We start from the raw sequence: 19,585 nt of genomic DNA, 5'->3' as shown, positions 1-19,585 counted from the left end.
CTTTGTTTCTGTAACCTCTGATGGAACTTTGAGAACTTTAGATTTTTTTAAAAAAAGGTTTCCCTTAGTAAACAGTATGGAAACGTTGCAGGTAATGTGCATAATGTGGATACATATGGTAGGACCAATGTAGACGTTCAATGAATGTTGCCACCACCTTCCAGTTCTTCTGCAAATTACATTATTACACACTTGCCTCAGATGCTCCAGCAAATTCTACTAGTACCGATGAGAAGGTTTAGAAAGCATGCTTGGTGGGTTGTCTGATTTCGCGCATGATAAAAACCATGACATCCATAGCCTGCCAGCTATTTGGTGAGCTGGAGGGAGTACTATTGACATGGAGACCACAGAAGGTGGGAAAGTGAATTGTGGTGAAGGGAAAAAGCAGATTAGAAATGACAGGAAGTATTTGTAGCTTGGGTAATAGACAGCGGTGGGATCCTACCTGTTCCACTACCGTTTTGGTGATGGCATGTGCCTGCGTGCACCCCTAACATTCCCCACACCAGCTGAGGCCTGCAGCACCAATCGGCTGAGAGGATAAAGGAGAGAAAAGCGCAAGGGTGGATGGGAGGGCCAATCCTGTGCTTTTCTCTTCTTTCTCCTCTCAGCTGATTGGGGCTTTTTTCCCCCCTCCTCTCAGCTGGTCATGGGAGGCTTTTTTTTTTTACTACCGGTTTGGCCGAACCAGTAGCATACCACCACTGGTGGTAGATAGTGGTGGCGGTTTGTTCTCCAAGCTTGCGGTTTAGCTTCTGAACGTCTTGTCCCCAGGCTAGGTGACATCCTCAGCAGGACTTCAGTTGAAAGTTAAAACGTCGGATTCCTTGTAAATAAGTCACGGATCTCGATTGTAAGTGCCTGCAAGCTCAGGACTGGCTAAGCTCACAGTCTGCTCTGCCTAAAGCAGGGGTGTCCAACCTTGGCAACTTTAAGACTTGTGGACTTCAACTCCCAGAATTCCTCAGCCAGCTTTGCTGGCTGAGGAATTCTGGGAGTTGAAGTCCACAAGTCTTAAAGTTGCCAAGGTTGGACACCCCTGGCCTAAAGGGCAGATGTCAGGTTTGGAAAAGAAGATTAAGACAGATATCAGAACAATGACAAAGAGAATAAATCCTGCAGAGGAAGTGCTGAAAATTCCCTTATTATTTACAAGGATTATAAAAATGAATTTTTCGCCTGTCTAAGCTGCCTTGTTGGGACCTGCTAATTTGTCAGGCCTAAGTAGAGCTGGTTCCTGTTGGAATTCCTTAGGGGAAGAAAGGAAGTTGCCAGAATCTTCACAAGTGGGGAATTGTCAGTTGCCTGTTTGCTAGCCAGGAGGCCCAGTGAGTCTGCTGCTGTGAAGGAGGATATCAAGCCTCTTAACTACTGCTGCCTATCCCATTTTTCTCTTTTAATTTGAATATTTTATGTTTGAGGATTTTTCTCTTACATGCTAAAAGAGGCCTTTTTGTTTTCAGCCATTGATCCTGTCTGCAGGAGGTTTTCTACATCCTTGGAGTCCAACATTTGTTTGCTGTTACTCATGAGTCAGCTCTTCACCTCTGTCTACAGGGGATTTTGCCAGATGGATTAACTTTCTTCTTTCCGTGCTGTATGTGGTATCCCTGGATAGAAATGTTGATTATGCCAATAGCCATCAGCTACGTAGAGCCCAGCTGGAGAAAAGCAAAGCAAGGTGTTCGCTAAACCATGAAACAGACGGAAAAACAAATGCTGGATTTAAACCAGGTTGCATATAAAAAGGGTTTGCACTTTTGTGTTGAAAGTGCAAGCAACTTTCTGAAGTGACCTCCAGGTTCATACTGTGGAGCCTGACTGTGGGTGAAGATTTGTGCATACAGAGTGGTGATAATGGGTACATTATAGATTGGATGAGGAGACTGTACAAATTCTGAGCTCCTCTACCAATTCTAGTCATATTCACTGGCATACAGTTCTCAGTCCACCGTCCTTTTACATTCAAAAATTATCCATCCTTTATCTAGCACTCTACCACCAACCCTATTCCATTTACAGTGCACATTTAAATTATCATTAAGGAAATGTACATCACTCCTGAAAACCCATTCCCATATTATCACCAAAATGCTTAAAATTAGGGACAGACTGGAGGGGAGGAGTCAGAGCTCCAAAACTGGCAAACGTAAGAACAAAGAAGAAAAAAGAGATAATCTAAACCCTAGAAAGACAGAAAGGGGAATAATTAAACAATCTAATGCCATCTAAGAAACAGGTGGGAAACTTTTGATTTTGACTGTGGACCCATCTGGATTTTATTTTAGAATAGAAATCTAATATATACAGAAAGACAGAAGATCCCTGTTCTAATAAATTATGCATGTACATAAGGGGTAAACTTCCTTCACTTATGAAATAATAGCAACACTCCTTTATAAGATCAAAGCTCTAAACCCCAACATCTACCAATATGGAATACCTTCTAAACCCCAAACAATTGGTTTTTGTCTCAGTTGTTACCTCATTTTCATTGCAGCCATATAATTGGCTAGTTTGATAGGTATAACATGGTTGGCATCTGAAAGGAGAAGGGTGATGATAATAGCATTACCAAAACTGGCTAGTTTGAAGACAGCTGCAAATCATGTAATTCTTTCTTTGTAAGGATTGGGGAATGGAATGGAAGCAGCAGCAGCAGTATGGAATTGCCCAGAGGGTCACAAAATCATTTTGAATAAAGAATTGGGAAAAGGCAATCATTGTCCTACTCTTTATTGTATCTCTCTTAAGAAAAGGATGGAACCGTGGACTGTATTTTCATTGATGCAAAAATGTTCCCCCCTCTGTTACTTTTTTCTCTATTTACTCAACACATTTAACACACCTATAGGCAATATAAAAGCAATGTGCGCTTAGCAGCTTGGTTTGGCATCAGATCCCAGCAAATAAGTATTTATCCATCCAACAAGAATAACCAATGGAGAACTCCTTCGTAAGAGGCTTGTCCATGTGACGAGTACCTCCTCTACTTTATCCTTCAATAGAAGACTCTCTCCAGGTAAGTATTCAGAAACATTCCCCTGGGGTCTAGTTTCTCCCGAATGCAGCAGAACTTCTGAAACCCTGGGTACATCTTCTCAAAATCCTTCCGGGTGCATGTATGAGCCTGGGGACAGAAAATACATTTTATGATACCGGTCTTGAAAATGGTGTCAACAAGCATAGGATCACAACACCTACACAGAAATAATTCACCTGTTTATCCTCAGAATGTGGTTATATTGGCTATGGGTGCTGCAAGTTGCAACCCAAAATTTTGCGTAGGCATCCTTCAATAATTCCTGATAGTAATTACAGATGGATGATATTGTAAAATACATCACTCTGTCTATGTATACATCTATCAATCGGTCTTCCTGCAGTCTGTTTAAAGCATTTAGCATGAATTGGTTGTAATCTCTGAGTTTCTAAATTAACTCCTAGGGACACTTAGAGGATCTACCAATACCTCACTGACATCTGCCATACTTCTGCCCTACCTGATTTCATTTTTTAAACTCTTTTAAAGCCTAAGAAACTCTCATGATCTGAAACATAATTTATATTTCCAATGTATTGTTGGAAATAAATCCCAGAGGCATTCTTGAGAAATAAAAAGATTGGTATCTTCAGCTCAGTGCCTGCTTTCAAAGTTTATATCTTTGAGTATTTTAAAGCAAGATATTAGATAACAATTGTGAGTTTGTATAGTTTTCAATTGGACACACTGAATACATGCACATGAGAAATAATAACAAATATATATTTTAAGAAATGGAAGGTAACCTACTCCATGGTGCAGGATCCTTCAAACAGGTGGGAAAGTCCACCACCTCTTTAGACAGTATGTTCTAATGCTGAACAGCTGTTATCATTAGAAATTTTTTCTTGATTTGAAGCCTAAATCTATATCCTTCTAAGATAAGCCAAGAGGCAGAAGTTCTCAGTGATATCAGATACATTCATATGAGAGATAGTGAAAAAGTCTAGGTGATAGCATGCAATACAACATGGAAAACATGGGTGGAGCTTTGATCAGCATTTTTATTTATTTCAAGTCTCACTTTAGACTGACTGTGTCACTTACAGTATTGGTACATACAATACAAGGGCTGGAAAATCATAGCGATATTGTAGTCTTTCTGTGCACATTTTTATTTAAAGATCAATAGCATTTTAGCCTAGCTTGGGCAAGAGAATCTTGAAATTGTATGGCCTTGAAATTTCAAAGCAGTTTGCTCTTTTTTTTTTTTAGATCAACTAATTTACATATTCATTTTACTTTTAAAATCTCCAAATCTATAAGAGTGGAAGCAGTTGTGGTAGGGACTGACAATGCTATATAGACAGGTAAAATTGTTACATAGCCCTGAGCAAGTATCTTAGCCTTCCTATTTCAAGGCTGAGAAAAAAATTGTCACAACTCTATTGCCTTAAAAAGGTAGAAGAAAAGATTTTGAATTTAAACCTTGGAACTTCTGAATTCTGTGTCTTCTTCACGTATATGACTTCTTCTGCAATAAAGCAATTATTCTAAGTTGGGGGCCTGTTTTAAAATCTGTAGGATGGTGAGTATGATGCTATGATCAAAGCCCCACTTGTTTTTCATGTATTATACAAAAGAGGTGGGGCTTCAATCACAACACACCTGCCATTTTGCAGATCTCCATCCATGGAGACCCTTAGAGCTGAGCATATGAAAGCTCTGTTGTGAAATCACAACAGAGATTTCTGGTGGGAAGTCTAACAAAGCCCTGTGATACTGTTGGGTTCAATGCCAACTCTTATGAACAATGATGGAGCAAGCAGTCAATCTTAGTATGGTACCCAACTATGGGATAGCACATAGAAAATAGTTGTATCAGGTCAAGGTTGTCTCCCTAATGGATAAAAGACTGCATTATTTTCATTTTGTATTTTTTTATGTGCAAAAATGATCTGACTCTGGAAGGAGGAAAGTGTCTGTGTTTACTAAAAGAAAAGGATTTAACCTATTACCTTTGCCCAGTGTGGTCTCCCTCCAAACTTCTTCATGACTCCTTCATAGGCAAGCCAGTAGTTAAGGCGTGGAACATCTTTCCCGTAGGGCCTTGAGAAAGAAGCAGCAGCAGAAAGTGAGAACAAGGATTGAATGACTCTCCCTTAAAGAACATATTTGTGTGGCTCATGACAGAGGGAATCTTCTGCTTTGCCACATCGTGACTATTCACATCACCCCCATTTAAAGTCATCCTGAAGGCATCTTAAATGTGGATTCTTCATACTGCCCTCATCATGGGGATTTCAGATACATTTAGACTGGTGTTTAGCTCACAAGGAGCAACTTCAGCTCATTTGTTTGATTTACATACCCAAGAGCTTAGTGCTATTTCAGCACTAAAGGAGGGAATGGCTTTTGTTTTAATCTGGCTCCTTTCCAACAAGTCAAGATTCTGCAAGCTCGCATGGTTAAACAATTTTTCTTTCTTTTGTCACACAAAGCCAAGCATGAGGGGGAAGGTTGTTAGCTCAGGCAAGTAGGCAGTAAGTCACAGAAAGTGCACATGCAACAAACACTGGGTGATTTTGCTTTCAGCTATCTGTGAAACAGGGAAGGGGGATGTAAAACGCTGGTTCAAAAGTAGTGGTGAGGAGAGAGGTCATGCACATTTTGTAACATGGTGCTGGATTGCTGCCAGCATGATTGCAAATACAGAAGACATCTTTAGTACTAGTAGAGGCATGATAAGATCATTGTGGGGGTAGGACTTCTTGAAGAGCTTCCGATCTTCCCAGTCACCAGATGTTTCTGGTTATTCAGTCTAACTTTCTGAATTGTCATATGTGCAGTAAGCTAGTACAATGATCTTTAGCCTGGGCCCCTCCAGATATGTTTTCAACTTTAGGTCTACAAAATCCCTGGTTGGCTGGAAATTCTTGTAGTTGCATTTTCAGTAAATCTGAAAGGCACCATTGGCTATTCTAAAATAAGTCTTTGTTGGAAGTGGGGTGTTGAGGAATAGAAATATGTTCTTCTTTCTCTCTCCAGGATCATTCCAGCACTTCTACAGGAGGGTACTGCATAAATTGACCAGTAATAATTAATCTCACCAACAAACACCACTACTTCAGAAAGCCATCTAAAAAGCATTGTTCCAGACAACTGATATGTGGTACTGAAAGTGACCATATTGAATGTCAATCTTCTGAACATAATAGGTTAAGTGTTGGGTCAGAATGTATCACTACTTCTTTGCAGCTGAGACTCAGTTTCAAAATATATATATAGGGAGGTAGCAGAGTTTATATATTATAAACTCTGATTTAAGCTGGCAAACAGTAACTCACAGCAGGAGTGCTGGTTCTTCAGGGTGCTTTTCTGATGTTGCCATGCCCCCAGGGACACCCAATGGAGCATCTTGAGCATCCCAGGGAGGGAACTTCTGGAAATAATGGCTATTGGTTGGGAAGGGAGCTACCTTTGTTCCCTCAGAAGCTCTCTCTGTGTCAGACTAACATCATAGATGGGAGATTCTGGGAAAGAAAACAGGTGTTCTGCTAGAGACTGCCATTAAACTTGAATGGAAGGTGTAGAGGTGTCATTCATTCATCCCGTTTGAACCACAAATCTTACATGTTTTTTTGGCTTAGGGTGAATTAAGTTTCACTTTAGTTTTCATTGGTACTGAAAGAAACACAGGCCTCCAGTCACTTAGCTTGCCTTCTCCAGTTATGCCTCCCCCCTTCTCACCTGTACATAATAATGTTGATGTAACAGCTATTCCTCTGGAAACAGGGGCTCAGGAGGAAGTCATCCCCTTGGGTGAAGCGCACTTCTACTGGGTAGTGGGCTACCATTTTGGGATTCGACTCCAATATCCCTTTTAACTCCAGAAGAGCATCTTTTGTTTTCTCACTAAAAAAAAAAAAAGACTCACTAGTTAAATCAGACCGTATTTCATAATGGACAGTATTATCTTTCCATCATTATCCATGCCTTCACATGACTTGTATGGAGTCATGGAGGTGACCTTGGAGAAAGAATCCAGAAGTTGTTAGGCTAACAAGTACTGCTGAAGGATGCATTAAACACAGGAAGGGGGGGAGAGAATGAGGAAGAGACTCAAACTCCTCATATATAAATAGGAAGGAAAGGAAAACAGAGACACACTTGCAAAATTCTGTTGCTATATTCAATCTCAATAAAACAGAGTTCAAGTCATTTTGTAGAGTCAGTTACTTGATCTGGTCTTACTTCATAGGGCTGATATAAGAGAGAAACCATTTGCTGTTGTTGTGGACCAACCTCATACCTGGAAGTGTGCAGTAAATAAATGAAAGCTAAATAAAGAAAGGCATTCTCAAAATCCCTCATTTTGAAACCTTTTTTAAAAAGTTGGGAAATTGAAACTAATTGAATTAACTTTAATAAAGACAAATGCTATTCTCTTTAGGAAGAAAAAAATAATCAAATACAGATACATGATTACTGGGCTTGCTAATAACAAAGATGAAAAGAATAGTACTTGATAGTAGTTGATTGCAGATTGAATATGAGTCAGTTATGGCCAGAAAGAGAAATATAGTTTTAGGTCATAGAAGCATAGGCCATAAAACTAAAGTTTTCAAATCAAGGGCAAAAAAGAGTTCCATTTTATTCTGTCCAGATCTTGGGAACTATGTCCCATTCTGGGCAACAATCTTTTATGATCAAAACTTGTTAGATTCAGGGAAGAACAAATGTGATCAAGGGACCTGAAAGAAAGAAAAAAACATATGAAGAGAGATTGAAGGAAATTGGGACTTTTAATTTTCAGAGAATAAGGCCATGGAGGAGATGGTAGCACTCTTCAAGCATCTTTTCTTCAAACACAAACCATTATTTTTAATTACATCAAAGGCAAAATAGACCACAGAAGAACAAGATCTATTCATCTGTAACTCTGTGTACAGAGACCTGAAATTAGTAATTCAATTTAGCTAAGCTATCAGTAAATGTAAAGGGAGCAAGGAATCACCTTATTATTTCAGCCTAAATCCTTGAAGGAAAGACAAAATACAATTATAAAAACTGCCTGGAGGTGGGCTTTAAATTCAGTGTCTGCCTTTAAGTGACAATCTTCTGTGTTTGAAAATGATACCAGAATGGAATCAATTAGCAATTGCAAGGTTATACATCCAATGGGCAAAGGTGTAGTAATAAATACAGTCTGAATTCAAAGGGAATTCAGTGATCATCATGCCAGACAAGCTTCACAGCAAGGTCTTGTTTCAGCAAACAGCCTGAATTCTGATGTTATACATGGAACGGATTGAGTGTCTGGGTCCAGATCTGAATGACAAGGGTGAGAAACAGTGGATCCTGATGTCATCTCATCAGAGGTGCTAAGGATGGGTCCTCTAATGGCCTTTTTCTCAGCTAAGGGTAAGTCTTCAGCCAGGGGCATGACAAATCTTATTTCACTTGTTTTCTGTTTCTAATTCCTCAAATGCTTTGGACATCATCCAGCCTACTTTGGTCTGGTTTCAGTTCTTCAACTTGCTGCATTGGAACTTCAGTTAAGTTAAGTTCCGTTCAGTTCACTTAAGACAATGATTTTATGGTGACGTTTTCCTTTTATGGAACTATAAGCAATATTTATGATTGACAGTGCCTCTCTGATCTCAGAGACCTGTTTCGTTTTCTTCTTCAACCTTTAAGTTCATTGAACTGTGAAGTTATTACTACATATATTATCCTAGATGTTTGTGTGTGTGTGTGTGTGTGTGTGGTGTGTCTGTGTGTCTGTGTAGTATGCCTATATTATCCTATATGTATAAGCCTAGAACTCATAGTCTCTTTTCTAAGTCAGCCTCTTCACCACTACACCAATCTGACTCTCGATCTCAAACAATTCTGTGAGTATAGGATCACCAACACACAGTAAAATAGATTTAACTTTTAATGGTAGACGTCTGCATGTTAAATGTCAAATATCCTCCAGATATTGTGGAATCCATTGTTTCTACCAGAGAAAGAGAGGGAGGGAGAGAGAGTCCCATTTGACTTACATGGGAATGGCCCAATCTTGCACATGCTGCTTGAATCGGCATTCATAGTTGAAGATTTTGTAGCTCAAGTTCACATTTTCCACTTTGCCAGTGAAGAGGAGCCAAAAGAAGAAGTGGTTGATCCAAGATACCAAGAAGGGCAGGAATGTACTGAAGGAGAAGGAGAAACAAGAAGCTGAGAAAGACTAGCTTAGTGCCGGAACACCTGCTCTGCATGTCAAAGCCTTCAGATGGTATAGCCACAGCAGTGAATCTCAAATTTGGCAAGATGCGTGGACTTCAACTCCCAGAATTCCCCCGACAGCATGGGGAGTTGGGATTTCTCTCCTGGCTGTCAGGAAAGAAAATCTTTCCCAGTATGCCACCTTCCAAATCTTTGATTACAACTCTGTGACCACCCTTCCCCAATCTGATATCATCCAGATGTGGTGGGATTGCTTTGCCCATAATTCTCTGCTGCCGTGGCCAAGTTGAATGCTCCTAGTCAAACATGCTAGGGCTAGACTGAAAAATATCTTAAGCTTCTGAAATCCCACTTCCCTCATTTCTACTTTGCAGAAGCAACCAGGACGGTGGTTGTGGTGGTGGGGAGTCAATGTGGAAGTCATGAAAGAGAGCTTTGTAGCGCAAGACTTTGGCTGCATGGGCAATAAAAGTCTTCCCTATTGTTGCATCTAAGCAAGCTGTTCATGTCACAGAAATTATTCACTAGCATAGCACGGAGTCCTTTTGTAGCTTACACAAAGGATGAAAAGGAAGCCATGTGGGAGTGGCAACATATGTCTAGAGCTGTTAGCATTTCTTCTATGGTCTCCCTCTTATTTAAGTACAAGGCTAGAAACATTGAAAACTAAATAGCATTCTACAAATAAAGTACTGGGCTTATAATCAACTTTGTTATTCATTATTTCCAGGGCTACATTCTAGCAGGCAAAGAAACCTTGCTATCACTCCTCATATTTATTGGGCCACTGATTTCAATAGAATAGCACAATTACAGAGTAATCTCTAGTCAATCTTGGCTGATTTTGTAAAACCTATGCAAGGCCAGATCTGGTTTGATTTGACGAGAAACCATGAGGAAACGTTTGGGCTGTGGTCTAAACTGAAAATTAAAGTACAGTTCAGTTGCCAAGAATACTATCTCAACTTGTGAACACCATGCAAATGAGAATGTACTTTTCAACTATTTATGGATGGATGGATGGATTATGTACCATCAAGTTGTTTTCAACTCCATTGCAATCCATCCCTCATCTGTTCTTTCAAGTCTCCCAATGGTGCACTTTTGAGCCCATCCATTATGGGTGGGGCAATTTCTTTTTTCCATCAATTCAGCAACTTCACAAAGGTGCTTTCATCTTCTGCCCACCAGAGGACAGCCTAAGTTCAGCTATCACACTACTAGAATAAAGTGTGAGATTTACAACTGTAGTAGGAGATTCTGCATATGTCTGTCTATGAGTAATCTTGCTTGATTCATAGTGTGGATGAAATCCCTTGACTTCCAGGAATAAAAAAGTTGATATATTTCAATTCATTTTTGAAGGCTTAGAAAAGGGGTGGATAAATTTGTGAAGTGACCCACCCCAAGCTGACCTGTATAGAAAACCTCACTGGAAGCCAAAAGTGATGAGATACAAACAAGACAAATGTAGTCCTTCCATCCACCAGGTGATTTTTTTTTAAAGAGATGTAGAAACTAACCTGATCCAAAGAAGGAACTCCAACAAATAATATCCAATGGCATAATCCCAAAACCAATTTGCTGAGGAAGAGGGAGGCTGCAAAACAAGAGTACTGGATTTTTATGAAATTGTCAGAAGGCTGGGGATCTGGCTTTTAAGCCCATGTTATTGTGAGAACCAATTAATGCTAAGTTCATCATAAACATGAGCATGGAACAACATGGAATTGATTGATTGCACTGACTGATTGCATCTTTTATTTTTCAGAGCTCATACAGGGTCTTATATGGGGTCCTGCCTTCAATTTATGCCAACACCCACCACCTTGTAAGGTCCTTTGGTCTGAGAGACCAAGTGTCTGATCCAAACTCACACAGTGAATTTCATGGTTGGGTCTCTCTGGTCCAAGTCCAGTGCTTTAATCATTTAATTTTAGTAGGACAGACCAGCCTCTCTCAGCTGGCACTTGTGAGATAGTCTGGGAGCATTGATGGGGATTAGCCTTGTAAAGGCTTATTTGTATTGAGATTAGATGTAACTTTTTGGTCTATAAAGTGATGACAATTATTATGATTTACCTAACAGGAAGGTTGAATGAAACAAAAAAAGATAATGGGTACCCTCTGTTGGAAGTCCTGTTGAAATGAGCAAGACTCAAGTCACCCCATAGCAAGTGGAATGTTCTTAATTCCTGCCTTCCTAGTTTTCTTTCTCAAATAAACTTAATGGCAAATTACTTCAACTAGTTTATTCTCAAATAAACTTAATGGCAAATTACTTCATCATGGTAGAATATACCCACCTTGTTGGTATGATCTTGGTAGATGATGCTCACATTTTCACTGTGAGGGAACCAAAGGAAGCGGAAATACTCAGATTTCTTCAGGTGATTTTCTAGGTTGTCAAGAACCTACAAGATGTCCAAATTGAGAGCTGAATGGACACATCTTTAAATTGGGTGATATTGCTCAAGTGTCTAGTTTGGTGTGCCACCTGGGTGACATGCTAAATAATTCATGCTCAAGAGTAAAATTATGAATTAATTATTTCTCACCTTTCCTCTTGAACCTCAAGGAGGGATGCATAAATACCCTCTCAATTTTTACTCACAACAGTAAGTTGTTGGGGAAAATAGAAGGAGGAAGGCGTAACAGGACAGACACAGACTTCAGAGGATAATTAGGACTGCAGAAAAAACAATTACTACCCACCTGCCTTCAATTGAGGACCTGTACACTGCACGAGTCAAAAAGAGGGCTGTGAAAATATTTACAGACCCCTCACATCCCGGACATAAACTCTTTCAACTCCTTCCCTCAAAATGACGCTATAGAGCACTGCACAGCAGAACAACTAGACACAAGAACAGTTTTTCCCCGAAAGCCATCACTCTGCTTAACAAATAATTCCCTCAACCCTGTCCAACTATTTACAAAGTCTGCATTACTATTACTATTAATCTTCTCATCACTCCTTATCACCCATCCCCTCCCACTTGTGACTGTATAACTGTAACTTTGTCGCTTGTATCCTTACGATCTATATTGACTGTTTCTTAGTATGATTCGATTGCTTATTGTACCCTATGACTATTATTAAGTGTTGTACCTTGTGATTCTTGATGAATGTATCTTTTCTTTTATGTATACAGAGAGCATTTGCACCAAGACAAATTCCTTGTGTCTCCAACCACACTTGGCCAATAAAAGAATTCTAATTCTAATTCTATTATGTATTTTATTTATAAAATAATAAAGACTGGATAAAAAAATCTAATAAATAAACAAACTAGCAGCAAAACTGACACAACTGAGGACTGCATTACATCCCAGAAAAGCCAAAGGGTCCTCTTGGGGTGGGCGGGGGGAGAGAGGTGATTAATTTGATTGTTGCAAAATAGATTAACCCTCTGAGGCTTCCCCCCCCACCTTGTCGTTCTCTTTTCTAGGACCTGATTCTTTCCTGAGGGGAAGAAGCCTGTCAACTTTGGAAGCCATATTAGCCTCAGAAGCTTCCATGCTGCCACATTCCAGTGCATGGGAAATTGGGAGGGGGGATTTCATAGAGTGGAGGTAGTTAGTCAAAACAACATTCTTATTCTCAGTCAAGGACAAGTCATCCTGCACCTGGAGGAGGAGTGGTTTGAGGAAAGTCTTCAGTTGGGATGGATGGTGATTGGGCCATGTGATGGACTGATGGGTGCAGGGAGATGGAGTTTTGAAAGTTCAATCACCAAGGGAAAACCCAGAACTCTCCAATTAGATATGCCAATATGACAACTCTAATAAAATGTAACTTGGAGAAGTTGCTTGTCTCTGAGTTTATTGGGTTGGAGTTTGTTAGTTGGAACGCTGACACCTTTCTCAACCCTGGAGGAGCCTTTGAAATAATTTTCAAGATCAGGAAACCCTGCCATCTTCTCTAACTGCCAATCATTGCTAAAGAATAGGTTGAGTTTTCTCAGTTCCTTTCTGTACCCAAGGAATTTCGTTTACCATTATGTTTTCACCAGCTCTTAGTCTTCTTAAAATGGAAAGGTTGCCTTCCATTTGAAAATGAATGGTAGCTCACTATAGATTTCTGTTGAAATCCAGGAAAGAAAATACTCAAAATGAAAGAATAAAGTAACCACTGATTTTGTATTCCCTCTCATTGAAACCCATGCCTACGAGGCCTTGGGAACTAAGAAACAAATTAACATGCAGGAACTGAAGAAGGAGTAAAATATATTGGACAAGAATGGAGAGAAACAAAGAAGGTGAGTAGCCACAGAAGCTCAATAATTCATGTAAAAAGAGCATCTGTTTGTACAACCTAATCTGGAAGCCCATGTGTAAAATAGAAAAATGAGATATATATCATGGCACAAGAAAATCATGGCACAAAGAAAAGGAAAAAAGTTGGGGAGGGGGAATCTTTCTCTTAATTTTACTCTCTCCAGCTGCTTCAGGGAAAAGGAAATGCTTTGAGGATAAACAATGTAACATTGAAGCATATTTATGGAACTGCTGAAAACCAGTCAAAGAAGAGAAGAGAAAGAGGCCACTCTGATTCTGGTATTACATGAAGACGTGAAACCACTTTCTTCTGCATCAAAGGTCAGTATTTCTCAGTGACGTAATGCCTAATCCAGGTCACTCATAAAATTATGGGCTCAGATTTAGGTCTTCTAAATCTGGACATCTGCACCCCTGTTTTAAAATAAGAAGGGCTGCTTTTTATCCAACTTGTCCTTGGTGAATTAGAAAGTCTTCTTAGCATCCCATTTCCAGTGTCCAGCCTAGTGCCTCTGGAAGCCTATAATCAAAATAGGAAGCTAACAAGTTCCCCTTATTAATGGTCCTGCCTTTGTCAGTATCAGGTATTCAGTGATTCAGTTGTTCAGAAGGTTTAATTCTATGACTGTAGTTAATTGCAACTGAACCATCATACATTCATTTATTGAAGTACTAACATGACCACCTTTCAAAGACTTGGCGTTTGCCAGATTTATTAGATAATACTGTGGTTCCTAAACATCTAACATGGTTGATTGCTGGGCTGGTTGTGAATTATGGGAATTATAGTTCTTTTGAGAGTGAGATGGGTGGTATCTAAATTAGATAGATAGATGATAGATAGATGACAGATAGTTAGATGATAGATAGATAGATAGATAGATAGATAGATAGATAGATAGATAGATAGATAGATAGATAGCTGATAACTGTAGCTGTAGGTATAGAGACAGAGAGATAGATATAGATGTTTGTAAGGCATTAAGTATTTCAAAACTACAACAACAAAAAAGCCAATGAGGGGAAGAGGGAAAAAATGAATTGTTTGAAAAATTGGTCCATCAACCCCTATTTCTTGTATGCTACCAGTTTCAGTAAAACTGTCAACTCATGGTCTCTATATTTCTTGAAAAAAAGTATATGAGAAAATCTTGATGGTCACACCAAAGACCCATTAAGTCATCCTTAAAAGTGGATATGAATGTAGTAGACTTTTCTTGCAGTTGGTCATCTGTGCTTGGTATTCAGAGGACTCATCCTAGTTTTTTCTTCTTTTTATGACCCTGTAATCCCCTTTATCAGGATGGAGTTGGGGCATCTGAATGGAGCTGAGTGTTTACTGGCCAGATGCCCTTCCTTACACCTAAGTGGAATTCAGAGCAGATATGAGCCCTGATAGAGATACACGTGTCACTGTCTAGGATTGAATTTTCAACCTTCCAAATGGGAGGTGAGTGTCTTCACCACCTTCCAGCTCTTCTTAGCTATTTCTACATATTTTCATTATCTTTATTGCCATCATGTATCAATTGTCACTAAATACAAGTTATCTGGGTCAAATATGGATTAAAACATGATAGTCACGCTGCCAATAAAATTTAAGTAATGAAAAGTGCATGAACACTAGGCCGTCTGCAACTGTAATAGCATCATGCTTGGAACAAAAGCCCTTAAAAGCTAGCGTAGGAAAGCTAGCTGTGTGCTGCATCTAAAACAACTTTCCACAAGTCAGATAAATTGGACTATCTCACTTTAAACAGAGAAGAATATGTTTCTATTTATTTTCTCTACTCCTTGAATAATTTTGCATACCATACTCAACTTTTAAATGAAAGACATTCAAAAGTTGTCATTTCTCCTCCGAGGAAAATTATGGCATGAATTGAGCAAAGTTATGAGGCAATATTGTTCTCATCTGCACCTTTCCCTGCTGTCCCCCTCCAGATGGGTAGGGACAGCACAGTCCCTTTTGACAATGTGGGCTGGGAATTTGGAAAGCAGCCCATCTGCCTACAAAAGGCTGCTGTAAGTTATTTGTAGGTCACAGAGATAGAGACCAAAATAAGATAATTTGAGCCTGGTCATTTAACAGATTAACCGAGTTGGAAGGGAGCTTGTAGGTCTTCTCGTCCAACCCCCCACCAAACAGAAGACCTTACACCATTTCTGACAGATGGCAGTCCAATCTCTTCTTGAAAGCCTCCAGTGATGAAGCTCCCACAACTTCCCCAGGCAAGCTGTTTCATTGGTTGATTGCTCTCACTGTCAGAAAATTTCTCCTTATTTCCAGGTTGATTCTCTCCTTGATCAGTTTCCATCCATTATTCCTTGTTTGGCTTTTGGGTGCCTTGGAAAATAGCTTGACCTTCTTCTCTATGACAGCCCCTCAAATATTGGAACACTACTATCATGTCTCCCCTGGTTCTTCCCTTCACTAGATTAGCCATGCCGAGTACTTGCAACCATTCATTGTATGTTTTAGCCTCCTATCCTTTAATCATCTTGGTTGCTCTTCTCTGCACTTTTTATAGAGTCTCAACATCTTTTTTATAGTGTGGAGAACTCTGGACTGATTTGTCTGATGATTCATTTGTTGGTTTTCTTGGCTGTCCACAATATTCTCAGGAGTCTCCTCCAATGCCATAATTCAAAAATGTCAATATTCTTCCTATCTTGCTTCTTCAAATTCCAATGTTTGCTTCCATAGATTATCACAGGAATACCATGCCTAATATGATTTTGATCATTGTAGTTATAGATACATTATGGCATTTAAATATCTTTATCATGGCTTTCATGGCTGCCCTGCCAAGTCATAATCTATGGCTTATTTCTTGACTGCTTGATGGTTAATCCTGAAAGGCAGAAGCTATCCAACACTCTGATATCTTGATTGTCAATTCTAAGTAATGAATTGCATGCTGACTCTGCCTACTGTCAGGTGTCAATCTTGACTGGCTCAAGGTTGACTCCACCTTCCATCCTCCTGAGGTTGGTAAAATGGGGAGCCAGCTTGTTGGGGGCAATATTTTGACTCTGTAAACTGCTTAGAGAGAGCTGTAAAAAACTATGGAGCAGTATATAAGTGCTAGGTGTTATCAATAAGTTGTTCTACCTGTTGTCATTAGTTTGGTTTTCTATATATTTAATTTTAGTCCCATTTTTCACTTTGCTCCTTAACTTTTATTACTAGAGCTTGCATTTTGAGCTACATGTTTAGCGTCATCAGCGTATTGCAAGTTATTGATGTTTCTTCCTCCAATATTAAATCCATGCTCATGTTCTTCCAATCCATCTTCTCTTAATATATATTCAGCATATAGGTTGAATAAATAAATGGAAAGTGAACAGCTCCCATTTATCTTAGAAGCAAACAAGACAAGAATCTTGATATAAAATAAAGCATTCTTAGAAGGGTACATTTGTATTGTAACCAAAGTCTGTCAGAAATTTGTTTTATGGAAGATAACATGGACGTGTGGCATTTTCCAAGTATAAATATGTTGAATATATATTGTTCTTTCTTATCAGTGGGAAAAGAAGAGATAAAAATTTTGATACACCTGGGGAATGCACACAAATTTTAGTTACTAAGAAGCAAATTTCAAAGACCAGATACTCTCTGAAAAGAAACTTAATCTTCCTACGTAGGATCCTCAGTTTAGAAGATTTCCTAACAAATTAGATTAATTGAGACTGCTGCGAATTGAAAAAGAATACTTTGTTAACTAAGTACTGCTGCATGCTGGTAGAATTTTTCTAGCAGCTTTGATTCTTCTGAGACATTAAAATATCAAATGGCAATTTGGCCACAGAGACACTTCATGCACCTCTCAAAATGGTCTTAAATTGCACTTCCCAAATGCAGCATCTGAGCTTACCTCCTTGAGTGTAGAAGGGAAGGTGGTTTCTTGCAGGTAGAATTCTGAGACACATTGGAAAGTGATTGTGAGAATGATGCCCAAACAACCCAGATGTACACAGGCCGCTTGGAAGACTTCAGGATTCACAGTTTCAGAGCACTCCAGGATTTCCCCTGAAGCTGTCAACAGTGTCATGGCTACCACCTGCCAGGAGGAAAGCAAAGGATCTGGTTGAATCTGGGTTATCAACTCACCTATCACAGTACATTTGAAGACTTCTCTTTTACTTTAAGTTACTTGCATGCATCCACCATGAAAGAAGTAATATATGTCAACCTGGCCAACTGGTAGACCAACAGGATAAATCATTCAACAAGATTAATCAACATGATAAACTCTTCGATCAAGTGAAAGCATAATACGGTTGGTTGTTTTCAGTACAACGTGTGATACAAGCATAGATGCTATGTTTTCTTGGCCTGATTTAAGATTTGGTGCACTAAACAAACCTAGCCGCCTAGTTGCTAATGCCATCCTTATATGCTGTTGGTGCCATTGCACTTATGCAAGGCTAACTGTAGACAAACAACTGAATGTAGTATATACACTCATCCCATTGGAAAGCATTGCCTTGAGTCAATCTGAAGCAACATAACTTCTACTACAGCTTTCTCCAGCTTGATGACTTTCAGGTTCGTTGGACATCAATTCCCATAAATCTTTGGGAATCCAAGAGATTTTGAGGAAAGGCTATTTTACTGCCCTTGAACCTTATCTTGGTGTTGCTATCATCATATTGCATGATGGGATTTCTCGTAAAATAGTTGTCTTCAGCTCCAGTACTAGCTTCTTTTTCTGTTTAGGTTATGAGTTGTGGGTTTTTAACACTTATACTGTTTTTTTCTTAACATTTGTTGGATACCCAGAATCACTTTGGGAAGAGGGGTGGCCAGGATAGCCTTTTTAGAGCAATCTGCATTTAGGATACAGGAGCAAGAAAAGGAACAAACAAAGCAGGCTCTAGATTCATAAATCCATCCTGATTCAGTGCACAGATTCAGTGCACAGGCATTCATCTGTGAGCTTTTGGTGTAATTATTTCTCACAGATAAATGAGGGAGACTTTAAATTGCTGGAATTCATACGCATCTTTACTTGATGTTCAACTATTTGATTCAGTTTTAAAAAATCTTGCTTATTTGTATGTCACCAGCCTCCATTCTGATTATCATGAGGGTACTTTTGAGATATTTTAAACAGGATGCCACATTAGAGTCATTACAGTTCAACTCCAGGCTAATTTTACCATAAAATTATTTTATTACATCGAAGTCCAAACTGCTCATATTTTTAGCAATGGCTGTGCTTGCTTGCTTGCTAAGCTTACCCATGGTTATCTGAACAATTTTAATTGAACAAACCCATTTACTGGAGTCTCATGATACACTGAACCATAAATTAACTCCATAAGAAGGGAGCCAAAAGTTAGCCAAAGTTGTTGTCAGTTGTTTGTGATTTCTCGTGTTATAAAATAGAATTACTTTGTAAATCTGTTTGTAAAAATATCTACTTTCTTAACTTATTTTGGTTCAGTAAAATCTGATTAGTTGTAAAAAGATAACATCAGCTTCATTTATCATAAGATCCCTGACTGGGTCAAATCACTCATATGATTGATCTAAGAAATAAAAAGAAGCAAAAAAGAGAGAAAGAATGGTGCTCAACAGAATTTGAAACACAAACAATGTTGAAGATTCATAGCGTTGTATCTTTGAGAAAAGAGAAAGGAAAATTCCATCACTCATAACTGACTAATTTAAACTCTAAATTGAAAGTATCTAACAAGCACCAGGAAGATTTACTTTGAACTGATAATTCAGTTTTAATATTCATTTGATGTTTTGTTTCCAATGGGATTTTTCAAGTATTGATTCAGACAGAGTCATCTTTAGGAGACAGTAAAAAAAAATTAAGTCAAGGTGGTGGCATTGACTGTAAGATCAAAAACCTACTGATTTTTATGCACAGTGTATGTGCAAAAATATGTAAAAGAGGCCAGAGCTTTAATTGCATGGTCATAACCATCCACTTGGCTTATTTTGGCTCCAGCATGGATGCTCCTGATTTCAGGTTTTGTTCAGTTTCAGGAACATCTGTTTCAACAATATGAGCACCTGCAGTTCTGAGACATGACCTTTGATCTACTGCCAAGATGTGGGGA

General features: G+C 39.0%; 1 protein-coding gene across 3 annotated transcripts in view; it reads right to left on the bottom strand.

The window, feature by feature from the left end:
• Positions 1 to 2,723: 2,723 nt before the first annotated feature.
• The window catches only part of LOC113414517 (L-gulonolactone oxidase-like), a 30,751-nt gene continuing 13,889 nt past the window's right edge, over positions 2,724 to 19,585 (bottom strand). For all 3 annotated transcript variants that reach the window (XM_087959963.1, XM_087959973.1, XM_087959969.1), the window contains 7 exons: positions 17,383 to 17,568; positions 11,527 to 11,634; positions 10,744 to 10,820; positions 9,037 to 9,186; positions 6,737 to 6,901; positions 5,005 to 5,095; positions 2,724 to 3,133 (listed from right to left, as the gene is read on the bottom strand). In XM_087959963.1, the coding sequence (XP_087816089.1) occupies positions 3,005 to 3,133; positions 5,005 to 5,095; positions 6,737 to 6,901; positions 9,037 to 9,186; positions 10,744 to 10,820; positions 11,527 to 11,634; positions 17,383 to 17,568 (906 nt within the window). In that variant the 3' untranslated portion in view covers positions 2,724 to 3,004. The remainder of the gene's footprint in view (positions 3,134 to 5,004; positions 5,096 to 6,736; positions 6,902 to 9,036; positions 9,187 to 10,743; positions 10,821 to 11,526; positions 11,635 to 17,382; positions 17,569 to 19,585) is intronic.

The sequence above is a fragment of the Notechis scutatus genome, chromosome 1 (assembly GCF_049901735.1).
Source record: "Notechis scutatus isolate UNSWTSFEM ecotype Mainland chromosome 1, rNotScu1.2, whole genome shotgun sequence".
Classification (NCBI taxonomy): Eukaryota; Metazoa; Chordata; class Lepidosauria; order Squamata; family Elapidae; genus Notechis; species Notechis scutatus.
This window is presented reverse-complemented; position numbering and strand designations above follow the sequence as displayed.